Consider the following 14,535-nt stretch of genomic DNA (forward strand, 5'->3'; position numbering starts at 1 on the left):
GCAAGGAATATTGGGTTATTGCATCTGTATATCTAATATCGTGTGTGACAACGGTGCATTTCCCGCAATTGGCGTTGGTTTAATCTTGTAGCATGTATCATAGACAATATATAAGGCAATCGACGAGCTTGAACTGTCGAAATCCAGTCAATTCTCCATTCTGGCAATATCACAAGGTCTGTCCGTTCACCCGTGAAATAAACCGAAACAAACCAAAAAGAATTATTGATCCAGTTACTCCAATCCGTGAATCCGTGATGATGGGACGCGATAGCAATAACCAGCCCGGGACCAGTCTAATACTAAATTGGGAAATGGGTTGTCCAGCAACGTCTTTTTGGCTTATGCTGGACGACGCATTGAAAATCTAGAGACGACGTATGATGATGACGATGCTCAATGTTTCATTTGAATCATCCCGCGGCAGTACGAGTTGCTGTGGCTTACGTGACGGCAGACAGGTTCTGCGTAATTCTGATGTCGTTGTTGTTGCACACCACCAATTTCTTATTTGAATATTTTATGTTGGGCTTTCGCCATCATAGTAATGCAGTGCAACAAGAAGAAGAAGAAGATCAAGCAACGGTCTTTTTATTGTCCGACTTTTGATAGCATCAGCTATTGCTATATACTCGCCCGTCCGTAGTATATCAAAGCCCATCAAATTCCACTTTTGGTCATGTGATATAATTTAGTTTCTGCTGCTGCTGAATTCTCTGGCTGACATGCCCATTGGGAAATGGCAGCAACAGTTGTTGCTGCCGTGTCACATTTTTCGGGTGAATCCTCTTGCTTGTGTGCCACATCGACGACGACCAACTGCCTGCTGGAATTTGGCCGGGGTTCTATACAGTCTTGTCAAAATGCCGAATGGAATAAGATATAAAAACCTGATGCTTATTGCCAAATTTTTTTTTTCTTTTTGATGATTTGTGACAGTCGTGGAATGTTCTCATCAAGAGTTAGAGTTAAATAGGAATCGCCATTTCTTAAAATCATCAAAATCAGAAGAAAAAAGGATATTCTAAAAATCCAAAAAGTCTGAAATAATAACCTTTGGGTTATTATTGATGAGATCAAACCGATGAATCTGCCAGCCGCATAGCAGGGAATTTCCCCCCTTGTTCATCAGCAATCATCTGGAATGAATAGCTATAATAAGGAACACGATTGCTGTTGCACTTGACCCGTTATTATCATCATTTCCTGATTGACTAATGATGAAAAGTAAATATTATTGGCCGGGAGCAGTATTACATATGTATCGATGACCGTTATTCGCCGGTTGTGTGTGCGCGCCTGCAATCATCCCGCGTTACCCGTTCAATGTACACAGACGTGATGCCGATCGCTGGCGTTTGCTGTTGAAAATGTGGGAGGCGTTGAACTTGTTTTTTTCACCGATGAGAGTCGCCCCAACTGGTAACCAGTCATGGCCAAGTCATGGCCGAGCAGCAATTGGGGGGAGGGCATATCATCCGCCTGCCTGATGCATTGTTGCTGGTCAAGATAGAGACGGACGGATGGCCATTTTCCAATGAATGTTGGGTTGGTGGTGGTGGGCGGAAAGAAAACAACCCACAAAAATTTGTTGCGCCCGCGAGTTGATGGAACCGCGGCTATAAAAGCTGCCGGCCCAAACGGGATCGCCATACCTCCATTCCATGTCGACCAGCAGCAGTGCTCATCTACGTCTAATTCAAAAAATAGAATAAAGATTTTGAGGGGATTTCGTCAATTTTTTTTTGAAAATTCAAACTGTGCATTCAAATCATCTGAATTGGAATTTCCTACTAGTCCCGCGGTCAATCAGAACAAAAGACAATTGGTCATCGCGGGCGAAGTGATGGGGATGACGGGCGCTTATTGGATTGTCGTCGTCATCAGCATCCTGGCCGTCGCCAATGGCCAGCGCACCACGGTAATAACATCATAACTCTATATAATGGCTGTAATATAATTTGAAAGGAAATATTCAATTGCAATTGGGTGCGGAATTATCCAGGTGACGAGGACGACGACGGTGACGGTGACCAAAACTTCAACGTCTTACATTTCGACTTATGCAATTTGCGCCACGGTGACGACCACCGTCTCGGCCGTCGTCACCAATTGCAGACGACGGCGTCAGTACTGGATCGACGTCCCAGTTTACATCGCCCTGGACGAGGAAATCGACGACCAGCTCACCCAATTCTTCAACATCAATCCTTCCAACACTTATCCGTAATATAATTCATCATTCATCTTTCATATTCCATTTTAATTGCAATTCAATTCAATTCAATTTTCAACAGGGTGGAACCGACAGCCAGTCCAGGAATTGGTTTCAAGATCGACGATGACGATTTCCAGCAGCCGGGCGACGAATTTTCCAGGTTCGTCAATCCTGGCGCTGGAGTTTCTTCCGGCCATCGCCTCCAGGGCTCGTTAGTTCCGCCGTTCGGCGTGACTGACGACGATTTAGAGGAAAGAAAACCGGAACCGTTGGGATTCGCCGTGATCGGCAACGCCATTAACAACGCACTGATCGCCCTGGGACTGGCCAATCCGACGACATTCGTCACCGACACGTCGACCACCTGGAAATCGACGACGATGAAAACGACGACGGCCACCAAAACCATTTTCCTTTCCGGCTGCCGGCCCAGTCCGTTCCCCTTTTCGACCTGCCGGCCCATACGATAGAACAAAGCCAAATAATTAGACAATTATTATTTATAGCATACGTATAACACATTCGATATTCTCGTAGTGTCATTTGATTTTTTAATTTATTCCCAAACAACAACCGTTACCGTCGTCGTCATCCATTCACTTTGATTGAACCATTTTCGCCAATATCCTTATTTCGATTGTAATTCGCCAAACGTCTTTTATTTGGTCACATGATTATAAACAATAATTAATTAATATTATCTGCTGTTTGATGCTGAGAGTATATATCTATATTTATAGTGGCTTTTGATTTTGTTGTGGTCGCCCGTTTGCTGGTTTGGTTTTCCCGCAACTTAAATGGTCAAATCAGCAAAGCAATTCAACCACAAGCGCCCGTCCAATCCTCAGAGATGAAGGCCATCATGACAATTTGCTGCTGACACATTTCCCATGTAACTTATGTTAGTTGGAATAATAGATAATATATATAATAGAAAGGCCATATTGCCCGAATTATTAAAATAAATGCACCATCTATTAATTATTCATATTGCCGGGATATCGTTGGTCAAAACCGTTGCCAAAAATGTGTCCAACGATACAATGCATACAATACTGCTGTGGCTGCTGTCGAAAAACCAGTTCCCTATATCTTCCCCGGAGTCAAAAAATGTTTCACCCAGCACAGCAGCACAGTTATATAGCGCATATCTATGAGAGACATGTGCTGATGAAAACGGTCATTGAGCTACTACTACACAGAGCTGGTACCTGGTTGACTGTACTTGGTGTTGCGTTCATTTCATCAACGACTTGTTTTGCTCTGCTATGCAAATCATCAGCAGCAGGTTTCCAATTCCAATGGGTTGGTTTTCCAGGCCAAGAGTTCAACGTCTGGCCCTGTCCTCCATTATTATTGTCGCATGCCATCGAGAAAATTACAACACAAATGAAAATAAAAACAGGCGGAGATTTACATTTGAAATAAAAAAGAAAAAACTGCTGTCGAGAAATGTAATGGAAAAGACGAAATATAAAGTTGGGCGCAATGTTTCTCAGTCTTTTCATCCTTGACAGACGTCAACTCGTTATTTTTACATATGATACCATCGACCATCATCTTGAATCCATGTATGCAAATCGCCACTGTATTGTGTGTACCGAAATTCCAAACTTTACATTATTAATTAGACCGAGTGTACTACTATTTTATCATTTCGAAATCCAAATGTCGTTGACCCCTCAGCAACGCAGCATTTGAATTCACAGAATAAGCCTATCCGATCAAAACAGGATTTTCAAATTTTCTTTTTTGTTAAGGCTAAATCCAATTAATCAGCCCTAGTTTTTTGTTGGTTTCGTTTCGGGATCAGCAGGTTTCCCAACTCAACAACCAGTTGATCATTCAATTATTTTGTCTGTATTATAATTAAGACTCTATAGTAAAATGAACGTCTCATTCCCAGCTCTGGTTCAAAGTATAGACAATGGAATTTATTACTCCCTTTTCATTTGATTTCCTTTTTGTTATTGCTGTTTAATCTGAAAATTAATTTTCTAACTGAAATAAAAAGGATAAAAAAAGGCCGACAACTATCAGAATAACCGGTTAGAGGACGCCCGTCGTCAAGTTTGTTTAGACTCGTTTTCTAGACTTGAAAAAACCTTCACGATTCCTTATGTACATGCTGCTCAGCAGCACACAGTCAATGCATTACAGTGCATTAGCCTCCAACTTGTCAACTCGTATATATGCTATAGATAGTATAGATAGTATAGAACGATGCTGCTGCGCAATAGAATATAGAATAGACACACAATCACACATTCTTTGCGTGCATTGTTATACATGTACATATCGCCCGAGTTACGAAACACATCACGCCCTATACGCTGATGATGCTGATGGGTGTGGCCTGATTCTAACGGTGCCTATTTTTAATGGCCTCGATCGACGCATTGCTGACATGTTTGACTTTGTATGGCTAAACCAAATTTGGTTTTCCGTCTGTCTGTCTGAATGTATAGAGTTTTGTTTCTTCGCCTTATTTGGACTTATTTTGATTTCCTTTTTTTTTAGAATTTTACTAAGATTAAATGGTTTGAAATTGCCCAGTTTTGTCGTCGTCCTGCAACAACCAACTCGACTGCCTTGTTTTTTGACAGCACGTGCGACCGTCAATATTTTCGACGCTGATAGATTATTGTAGATGAAATCGATGGTTGATGTATTAATAGTAGGGCCATTTCCGGGTGGCGACCACACCCATGACATCTTTAATACTATTGATACAGCGAGCGGCTGATGGCTAATATTAATATCAATTAGTATACGAGACAGCCAAATAGGAAATAGGTATATTATGTATATTATCAGTCGTTGTCTAAACGTACACAATGATCAGCAGGATATGTGATGCTGATATAGATAAGAGCCAATAAGTGAAATGTAAATCGTTCGATATGTATTTATATTGGATGGGGAAAACCAAACGGTCTCTATTTGTTATTTCCTTATCTGAAATTCTATTATACATCTCAACTATTTAAGACGGACGGACAAACCCCGGCCCCACGGAAAAACTGAAATCAATCGAGAGTCGGACGTCTTTGGTTTCACACCTGTTCCAATATTCAAACGATATGAAGAGTATGCTGGGATACGTTTTGCTGGCCGCTGCTGGCCTCTTGGCGGTGGCCCAGGGCCAAGTCATCACGGTGACCAACGGGGAAACGGACGGACGCTGGGGACCATTGGAGAGCTGCCCAGCAGGATCGAGGGCCATCAGTTACCAATCATCTCACGAAGTTGACGCTCCAGTGGTCGACGACTCGGCTCTCAACACCCTGGTCCTCTTTTGCGACGACGCCGACAACACCAACATCACCTCCACCCAGGGATAGTAAGTCCGCAATTATTAAATTCCATTTATTGATGCTGAAATTGAATTAAATTAAATTGTCTTTGAACATTAGCACTGGCAACTTCCAGAACATCCAGAATTGCCCGTTCGGCGCCTACATGAAGAGTTTCCAGTTGAGGGTCAGCCCGGCTGGCAACACGACCGACAACACGGCCGTCAACAACATCCGATTCAAATGCTCCAACGACCGCGAAATCAACGGACTGGGCAACACGGGCGGCTACTGGGGCGACTACAGCGACGAGTGCCTGGACGGTATCTGCGGAATGGAGACCCGCGTCCGCCCGGACGGCGGAATAGTGGTCGACAACACGGCCCTCAATGACGTCCGTTTCACTTGCTGCGCTCCGGCCGTCTTCCATGCCAATAAATTCAACCGCCATTAAAAATATCAAATAACCTAACCTGCTTCCCCATCCAGCATTTTTATTATTTTTTCGAAATAAGATAGGACGTGTTGAGTGTATGATTTGACATGTCGTGATTGCCAAATAGAGAAATGAAATTCCTCAAAATTCAGGTTTTCTTTTTTTCTTTTTTGAACGACGACCATGACGTACATAGGTTATACATATCTGACATGTAGAAATGATGAGGCGTGATGATGAACTTGGCACTTTGGTTTCAGCCCCACATCCCAACCACATCACGTATAAACATACTAGACTACGACTTATACTTGGTTTTGTTTTTCTTTTTTTCTTATCGGTTGAATCAACAAAACGAGACATTGGAAAATATTACACGTTCAACTCTTTTAAATAATATTCACCGTCCATCGCAGTAGTGAACATATGCCAATCGATTTCGAAATACGCCGATCTGTTTCAAGTTGAACGATGAACCTCCGCCATCTTTTAATGAAATTTCATTTCCTTCTTTTGGTTAAAAAATGACAAAATGGCCTTATAATTGGATCGCAGAGAGAGCTGCTTATCAGATAATAGGACAAATTTGGGTTTTTTTCTGATTTGCCCAACTGTTGTGTAGGATTGCATAACAACAGGTTGGCTGTGTATAGCTATTTAATCCGTCCTACGTCTACAAGTCTGTCTCATTTTTTAATAATCAAATCTGCTGTCAAGATGTTGTCTCTGCTCCGTTTAGCCTCGTTCGTCGTCGCTTGCCTGCTCCTGGCCGGCACCAGCACTAACGCCTTGAAAATCATTTCCGTCAACAACGGAGAAGTGCAAGGCATTTGGGGCAAATTGGAAGTTTGTCCGGACGGATCGGCCGCCATCGGTTACCAAACGCAAAACGACCAGCTGGACGTTCCGTTGCATGACAAAACGGCCCTCAATTCCATCCGGCTCTTTTGCAACGACACCCAAGGCACCAACATCACCTCCACACTCGGAGAGTAATTTAAATACGTCCGGTTTCATTCTATCACATTTAATTCATTTCAAATATTATTAACAGTACGGGCATTTGGGAGTTGAGACTCAATTGCCCGGCAGGCGAGGCCTTGTCTTCGTTCCGTCTTCGAGTGGAGCCGTACGATTCGGCCAATTCCGACAACACGGCCGTCAACAGCATCCAGTTCAACTGCACCGACGGATCGCTGCTCAACTACAACGGAAATACGGCCGGAATTTGGGGCGAATTCAGCGCCGATCAATGCGAGACGGGCATTTGCGGATTGGAAACTCTTGTCCAGCCGTTGGGTGGCAGTTTGACGGATAACACGGCCGTCAACGACGTCGTCTTCATTTGTTGCTGAATATACTTAATAGCATCATTCTTATTGATGATTCGTGATCTTTAATATTAGGCTATTCTAATAATAAATAATTGATGATGTAATACAAATGTTAATGATAGATGAATTTCGGTCAGTTGAAGAAATGCCAAGTCATTCCAAAAGTCCGGAACGTGTCAGATGAAAGTTATTTGCTTTTTTGTAGAGATTAGATAACGACCGGCCTATAATCTCAGGTCGTTTATTGATCCGGTTGCGGATGTTTACTGGCCATGCGATGATAAAGACGATACAAACATATACAGTATCGTACATAAACTATAATTTCAAACAATGACAAGTATAGTAAAAAATATGAGTAGCACCGGTTAAAAATGATTTCAACATTTCCAGCCATAACGCAATTTTCTGTCTAGAACTAATTAACAACCGGAGCGTTCCTTATTTTTCTAAAATTTTGCTTGAAATACAATTTCCATTATTACATATTACCACAGGGTCGAATTATTAAAAATAATTTGTATTAATCTAGCCTCATTTGCAATAAATATCGATTGGCATTGGAAACCCTTTCAGCCCAAAAAAAAAAAATGGCGCGCTGTGCTATTTCATCAGTCAGCTATTGATAGCAAAATTATATGCAATTTTCTGCATCAGTATAAATAAGACACCCACTAAGCTGTATTGTCCCGTTTGTCCCACTCTTCCGCATCATCCGCATCATCCGCATCATTGCCATCCATGTCCAGTTGTTATCTGCCCACATTGCCCTACCTGCTATCCCTGGCATAAACCTTGCCCTACTACCAAACCCACTAAACCACCTCACTGCCATCACCATCATCCCATTCACGGCTGCCTCGATAAAGAAATGATCGAATACCAAGACCAACCCGATCCAGATGTTACGCAACAGAATATTTTATTTCATTTCGTTTCATTGGGATTTACTGCAAGGGTTCAATAACTAACCACAGCTTTTGTATTTGTTACATACATTACCAGATTAAATGGCAATAAACTAATCACTATTCATTATTAAACGCGAGAAATAAAGGAACTCGACCTTATTGAAAATGGATTGCCATAATTTTATTTAGTAGTTTTAATTAACCAACAATTGCAACTAAGCGCAAAATTAATTGATTCAAACATTTTAATAGCAGCAGTCGACACAAATCCAACAGCTGAGAGGATCCGATTTGCATTTCATAAACGATTTACTGGACCGCATGGTGAAGTCATTCGTCTTCCTGTAATAACTTATATCAACTCACTAAATTTGTTAATAGATAGTGTTGATTGAGTTGGTTGGACAAAGTTTAAATCAAGTGTGGAGCTGCAAAGAGTTTGGCGGTTTGAACATTTACGTGACCTTCAGGTGACCCACAGGTATAGAATAGACCGGTGGAACGAGTTTTTTAAAACTAGAATTTATCAGCATGTTTTTAAGATTCCTAAACTAACAAACTGTTTCTATCAGTTCAGTTTGTTTCTGCATTGCCATGCTCCAACGCAGCAACATTCCTGAGATGTGTGAAATTGTTTCGTCTTTGTTTCAGGTGTCGTCAGCTTTGATTTCAATCACCATGATTTCAATGTTCACTTTGGGTTTGGGATACCTAAAAAAATCTTGCAACATATCCACCTATGACCACTTCTTCTTGTAAGGCTGATCCTATTTTTAAATCGAGAAAATGGTGTCAACATTCTTTCAGTAAAGATTGAACTGTATCTTACCAGTGGAGAAAGACTTCAAAATTCAAATCGCCAAGGTATCTTTCCACATTTTCTTCTAATTTGTTGCCATTTTAAAAGAGAACATTTCTTGATACTCTTTTCAGGAATGGGACGAGGGTTATAGGGATCGGACTTTGTTCTATGACAGTTATTTCGGCACGACCAGTCCTCAATGTCCTCATATTTGCACCGAGTTATGAGGATATCTCTGCTCGACCTAAAACGCGCCACAGTCGAGAACCCGTTGGTGGTCTGATTAAATTCGGTTCTAATGTTGCCCCATCCACAACACTAATACCATCTTTTACTCCTGGGTAAAATATCCTTGTCGTCTCCTTCAGATGCTGATAATGACCTTTCTCATCTAAAAGCAGATTCTGTTGAGGTACATCTCTATTTTTGAACTAGAGAATTTTCTTCCAGTTATTGGCATTTTTCAGTAAAGTGTAAATTTTTTTTTCAATTTTAATTACAAAGGGAAATTCGGATTTTTGTCCTCCCACCCAGTCACCTGATTTAAAATCCGTAAGGTAAATTCACTTTTATCTTGCGATTGTTAATGTTTTCATTATCGTTTTCCTTTTATTCTGGTTATATCTGACTGCTTGTATCACACCTAGAAATCATTTAAAACAGTCAAAAGAGTTAATCAAAATTCCAGATTTCATACAATTTTCTCACGCCGAAAAAGAAAACGAACGTAAAAACTTTCTCTTGTTAAAGTAAACTAAATTTTTTCTTAAAATCCGTTCTTGCACAGCTAGAGATTCGTATTCCTTTTAGTAATAATCCAAAGCGCCGTTATTGTAATAATAGTCGTAAATAACGATCATTTTTTTCTGAAAGCAGCTTTCTCCTTCTTTTGCGCTTTCGATTTCACCTTTTTATCCCCGCCGTGTTCGGGTATTGTTCGATTCCTTTTAACGGGATGAGCCTTTCACACTTTCAGCTATTAAAGCGGCTGTCCTCGGGCATTGCCTATGCCGAATGACGATAAATAATTTTGCAGGATGACTAGGCTATAGAAGGCGAAAGTATTTGTCATTTTTCATTTCCTCCATGTTTCGAAAAAGTAAAAGCGGTTGCAGGGGTCAACACAGCACTTAAATATCTCTTCCATATTCATCGTTCCATATACCCGTAGGCCAAAACAGGATTATTAAATAACATCCCGGCACTGCGGCGCAAACAAATGGCCTTCTTATGTTAATCAACAGAGTAGCACTGCCGTACAAGCCGTACAAATAGTTTTGTGCCGATGAAAAGATGAAACCGCTTTCTCCCCAATCATCGCTAATACCACACCCCACTTTTACTTTTGCCCGTCAAAAAAGTTTAAAAAGAGTGTCTACTAGACGTTATGACTCCCACACGTTCGACTGCCGCATTCCAACGTGCACACTCGACGCCGAGTGCTTCCCGATTTTGATCCGATACTGATGTTTTATTTAATCCTAGTCACGTCGTCTTATTGAATTTCGACTTCTTTTCAAGGCTGAAGGATTCCCACGATGAAGGACGTGACCAAAGAAAATTTGGAGGGAATCGGATGTGATGAAGAACAAGAAAAGACAAACAGTCGACCTTTGCAAACGGACTGGTCTAGTTTGAACACGATGGGACTCCCCGGCGTCGTCGATGCGTCCTACCGCGACCCGCCATCCGACCAAAAACTCCGGCTGAGAAGCAACTGCCCACTGGTCGAAACTTCAAATTCAATTTGGAATTTTCAAGAAAATGAATGGCGACTCACTTTCGGTATTTGAATTCTGGTTTGAAACATTGCACATTCTTAAGTTATTAGCGTAGCGTACACTCAGATCAAACGCGAATTTAATGTTTTTATCGCTAGATGGCATTAACATCGTGTTTTGTTTGTTTATTTATTTAATGCAGTCGACGGTGAGGAGACTAGTCTACTCTACTCCAAACATGAAGTGAGTTAACTTTATTGTACAATAGAAACCATTTCGATTAAATTAACGGATATTATCTGTCCATTTCAGAAAATTGCTCTTCAGGATTTCGATGGCGAAGTGAGACCGGCCATTGACGTCGAGCAATTTCTTGATCAGGATTGTGTCCTTTTGCTGGATGAAGATGTTGCAGTGTCACAGAATTATTCGTCACCAGCTGAATTGGTGGATCTGTTGTTGGGTAGGATGGGATTGTCTGCAACTGTTGCTGAAGAAGCCAAAACCATCCTTTTCACGAATGACTCTGGTATTATTATCAATTGGTGAAATTGTTTTTGGGTACAAACTAAATCAACACTTGAAATTGTATTGATTCATAGTTCCAACATTGAGAAGAACCATTCAGGCAATCTACAGCTCAAAAGACAAGAGCAAAGGAGAATTCGAATATGACGAGTCATGGGTCTGCACAGTGTAAGTACAAATTGGAATTTTTCTTTACTGTTCATTACACATCGAAATTAACAATAGGGCTGATGTTCCATCACTGATGAAGCGTCACACTGCCATCATAAGATTGAAACAACCAACCAACATGGGTGACACTTGCCATGATGTCCAGCTGTTTGTTCTTATTCTCTGCCCTGTTAAAGAGGTTAATTGATTACAGAATTCAGACAATTTATTGGAAATGAATGGCCAATTTTTAATAAAAACAGAAAAGCACTAAAAATGGACTGGAGACCGGTCGCACGTTTGCCACTCTGTTGGCAGACGCAAACATACGCCGTCAACTGCTGGAAGTTACCACCGACAAGGAATTCAAGCGGCTCATGTTGAATCGCACCCAAGAATTGATAGACGAACAACGTCAGAGTCGTGCAGCCGTTCCCATCAAACTAGACAGTGACGTCCAATCAAAAACCAAAAGCGTAGAGACGAAGAAAGTGAGTTTTTATTAAGCAAGTATACTTCTCTAGTAATTTACTAATGTTCCATTCAAACACAGAATATTTGGAAATTTGGGCAGTTTGGGCAAGGCATTCGCGAAGATCTTTGCCGACGTCTTCCCCATTACATTTCCGACTACGTTGATGGCGTCGTGGGCCAAAAGACTCCTCAAAAGGTTCTGTCGACGACCTTTTTCCTTTACTTTGCTTGTCTTCTTCCAGCCATCGCTTTCGGGGTCCTCAACGATCACAACACTCACGGCAAAATCGGTTAAGTTTATACAAAAATGAATTTGAACCTTTGAAACTCATTTTTAGTAAATCATTCGGCCAAAACTTTAGGCGTCAAGAAGGTGATAATGGGCCAGACGATCGGCGGTCTCTTTTTCGCCATTTTTGGCGGCCAACCGCTTTTGATTCTTCTAACCACCGCCCCACTGGCGCTCTACATCAAAGGTATTTTTATTCCGTTCCGATTTGTCAATGACATTTTAATAATTCCGATGTTCTTTTACTTATTCTCCAGTCATTTCGAGTATCTGCGACGATTTTCAATTGGATTTCTTCGCCATGTACGGATGTGTCGGCCTCTGGTGCGCCTTTTTCCTTTTGATCTTTTCGCTGTTTAACGTCTCGCGGCTGATGCACTGGTGCACCCGGTCTACCGAGGAAATTTTTGGCCTTTTCATCTCGGTCGCCTTTTGTGTCGACGCTTGTCGCGACACGGCCAAAAGTCAGTTTTTTTTAAATTTTTCCCGTGGGATTTCTTTATTCAAATCATTTTCAATTTGTTTTCTGTTGTGTGCAGACTTTCAAAAAAATTTCTACTCATCCCAATGTCAAGGGGAAAATGCCATCACAAACATCACCAACAGCCTTAGCTCATCCTTGACGTTTTATTCGTGGAATGACACGAGGGCCAATGACTCTGCCGAGGCTATTGCTGATCCTAATGAGGAGCCAATGGGAGTCGAATGCAACCAGGCGAGTTCGGTGCTTTTCCTTCTGTTGATGCTGGGAACCGTCTGGCTGGGCGTTTCCATCTTCAACTTTAAGAAAACGTATGGGGAATTCTTTAACTTTAACTTTTTATCAATTTAAACGTTAAATTGATTTTGATTCCCAGGCCGTTTTTGTCGGCTGGAAAACGGGAAATCCTGGCAGATTACGCATTGCCCATCGCCGTCGTCACGATGAGTTTCGTCGGCTCATTTTTCTTCCGAGAAGTTAAAGGTATTTTCAATTTCCTCGTTTGGTTTAATTACCCAGCTAATTATTCTAAATTGAGCAGCTGAGCCATTCCGTTACGACGACAGTGAAAATGTTTTCACTGTGACTCCTCTGGAGCGACTTCCTGGACTGGCCATTGCCGGGGCAATGGGATTGGGTTTCGCCTTGTCACTTCTCATTTTGATGGACCAAAATATTTCTTCGGCCATGGTCAACACGCCACTCAACAAGTAAATGCCATTTTTAAAGAATTAAGGGTCGATTTTAACTTTTACTTTTTCCCTTAGTTTGAAAAAAGGACCGGCATACCATTGGGATCTATTTGTCATGGCCATTCTAACGGCCGCCTTATCAGCTGTCGGCTTGCCATGGATGCACGCCCTTGTTCCGCATTCGCCACTTCACGCCCGCGCGCTGGCTGATGTCGAGGAACGAGTCCATCAAGGCCACGTCTATCAAATGTAAAATCTTCCTCACAATTCCTTTCATTTTCAATTCCTAATTGAATGATTTACATTTAATGTTTTTCATTCTACATTTGGCAGAATTGTACGAGTACGTGAGACTCGACTGACAGTCCTTTTCTCCCACATCCTCATTGGCCTGTCGATCATGTTGTTGCCTTATCCGTTGGCCTACATTCCGCCGGCCGTCCTCAACGGCCTTTTCCTTTACGTGGCCGTCACTGGACTCGGCGGCAATCAAATGTTTGAGCGTATCTCTCTCTTTTTCACGGAGCAATCCGCTTATCCGCCCAATCACTACATTCGCCGAGTTCCCCAGCGCAAAATCCACCAATTCACTGGATGCCAATTGGCTCAGCTGATGCTCATGTGTCTCTTTGGATTTGTTCCTTGGCCTTACATGAAGATGATTTTCCCTGTCATTCTCCTTTCACTTCTCCCTATTCGCCACTTGATTGTCCCTCGTGTAGTTGAGGATCGTTTTCTCAAGGCCCTGGATAGTAGCGAACATTAAATTTTCCAGTTCCTTCTTCCACTTGATATCGTGGGAGATTTCATTTTTGACACATTATATTCTTATTGTTTAGTCTTTTGAGTTTTGACCATCTAACATGAATTAAAATTTCGGTTTCATGGAATTGAACCGTTTTGTATTGTTGTCAACTCGTCCCAGAAATAAATTTGAATGTTAAAAGTACATGCACAAACAGGAGATGGAAAGATTCATCTAGTCTACCTATCTATGCTATCAATGGATCAAGTCAGAGCCTCAAGTCAAGTTAATTGGTAAGGGTAAGTTAATATCTTGTTGTCTTCTTATAACTCTTAAGCTGTATCTCATAATATGTAATATGTTGTTGATAATTTCCGACTATACTCACACCGATTTTGGTTTGATCGTTGATCTCTTAATTGATTGATCTAATTGATGGATTGCGTTAGTTTTGATTC

General features: G+C 41.5%; 4 protein-coding genes across 5 annotated transcripts; all 4 read left to right on the forward strand.

Annotated features, from left to right (window-relative positions):
- Nucleotides 1-1,502: 1,502 nt before the first annotated feature.
- On the forward strand, nt 1,503-3,160 carry LOC124197702. Its single transcript, XM_046593232.1, has 3 exons — nt 1,503-1,921; nt 2,006-2,226; nt 2,298-3,160. Exons 1-3 carry the CDS (start codon nt 1,538-1,540, stop codon nt 2,686-2,688), a joined length of 996 nt encoding a protein of 331 aa, XP_046449188.1. The 5' UTR covers nt 1,503-1,537; the 3' UTR covers nt 2,689-3,160.
- A 2,077-nt stretch (nt 3,161-5,237) lies between these two features.
- On the forward strand, nt 5,238-6,097 carry LOC124197685 (vitelline membrane outer layer protein 1 homolog). Its single transcript, XM_046593219.1, has 2 exons — nt 5,238-5,561; nt 5,635-6,097. The coding sequence occupies exons 1-2, from the start codon at nt 5,302-5,304 to the stop codon at nt 5,966-5,968; spliced, it is 594 nt and encodes a 197-aa protein (XP_046449175.1). The 5' UTR covers nt 5,238-5,301; the 3' UTR covers nt 5,969-6,097.
- A 530-nt stretch (nt 6,098-6,627) lies between these two features.
- Nucleotides 6,628-7,405, forward strand: LOC124198723 (vitelline membrane outer layer protein 1 homolog). Its single transcript, XM_046594736.1, has 2 exons — nt 6,628-6,942; nt 7,005-7,405. The coding sequence occupies exons 1-2, from the start codon at nt 6,668-6,670 to the stop codon at nt 7,303-7,305; spliced, it is 576 nt and encodes a 191-aa protein (XP_046450692.1). The 5' UTR covers nt 6,628-6,667; the 3' UTR covers nt 7,306-7,405.
- A 2,096-nt stretch (nt 7,406-9,501) lies between these two features.
- On the forward strand, nt 9,502-14,281 carry LOC124197433 (solute carrier family 4 member 11-like). Of its 2 annotated transcripts, XM_046592882.1 has the most exons (15): nt 9,502-9,554; nt 10,519-10,782; nt 10,921-10,961; nt 11,031-11,247; nt 11,321-11,414; nt 11,472-11,595; nt 11,660-11,887; nt 11,950-12,160; nt 12,233-12,346; nt 12,417-12,623; nt 12,699-12,951; nt 13,017-13,123; nt 13,182-13,350; nt 13,408-13,581; nt 13,666-14,281. In XM_046592882.1, exons 2-15 carry the CDS (start codon nt 10,536-10,538, stop codon nt 14,096-14,098), a joined length of 2,619 nt encoding a protein of 872 aa, XP_046448838.1. In that variant the 5' UTR covers nt 9,502-9,554; nt 10,519-10,535; the 3' UTR covers nt 14,099-14,281. The 2 variants fall into 2 exon arrangements, with proteins under 2 accessions (XP_046448838.1, XP_046448837.1); XM_046592881.1 differs by lacking the exon at nt 9,502-9,554 and having other exon boundaries at nt 10,388-10,782.
- Nucleotides 14,282-14,535: the final 254 nt, after the last annotated feature.

The sequence above is a fragment of the Daphnia pulex genome, chromosome 7 (assembly GCF_021134715.1).
Source record: "Daphnia pulex isolate KAP4 chromosome 7, ASM2113471v1".
Classification (NCBI taxonomy): domain Eukaryota; kingdom Metazoa; phylum Arthropoda; class Branchiopoda; order Diplostraca; family Daphniidae; genus Daphnia; species Daphnia pulex.

Bases quoted from the DNA above. Each gene is read 5' to 3' on its own strand.
- LOC124198723 (XM_046594736.1), top strand. From the start codon at position 6,668: ATGTTGTCTCTGCTCCGTTTAGCCTCGTTCGTCGTCGCTTGCCTGCTC. The intron at 6,943-7,004 runs GTAATTTAAATA...TATTATTAACAG, and splicing joins ATCACCTCCACACTCGGAGA to TACGGGCATTTGGGAGTTGA.
- LOC124197685 (XM_046593219.1), top strand. From the start codon at position 5,302: ATGAAGAGTATGCTGGGATACGTTTTGCTGGCCGCTGCTGGCCTCTTG. The intron at 5,562-5,634 runs GTAAGTCCGCAA...TTTGAACATTAG, and splicing joins ATCACCTCCACCCAGGGATA to CACTGGCAACTTCCAGAACA.
- LOC124197433 (XM_046592882.1), top strand. From the start codon at position 10,536: ATGAAGGACGTGACCAAAGAAAATTTGGAGGGAATCGGATGTGATGAA. The intron at 10,783-10,920 runs GTATTTGAATTC...TATTTAATGCAG, and splicing joins TGAATGGCGACTCACTTTCG to TCGACGGTGAGGAGACTAGT. The intron at 13,124-13,181 runs GTATTTTCAATT...TAAATTGAGCAG, and splicing joins TTTCTTCCGAGAAGTTAAAG to CTGAGCCATTCCGTTACGAC.
- LOC124197702 (XM_046593232.1), top strand. From the start codon at position 1,538: ATGAATGTTGGGTTGGTGGTGGTGGGCGGAAAGAAAACAACCCACAAA. The intron at 1,922-2,005 runs GTAATAACATCA...GGAATTATCCAG, and splicing joins CCAATGGCCAGCGCACCACG to GTGACGAGGACGACGACGGT. The intron at 2,227-2,297 runs GTAATATAATTC...AATTTTCAACAG, and splicing joins AATCCTTCCAACACTTATCC to GGTGGAACCGACAGCCAGTC.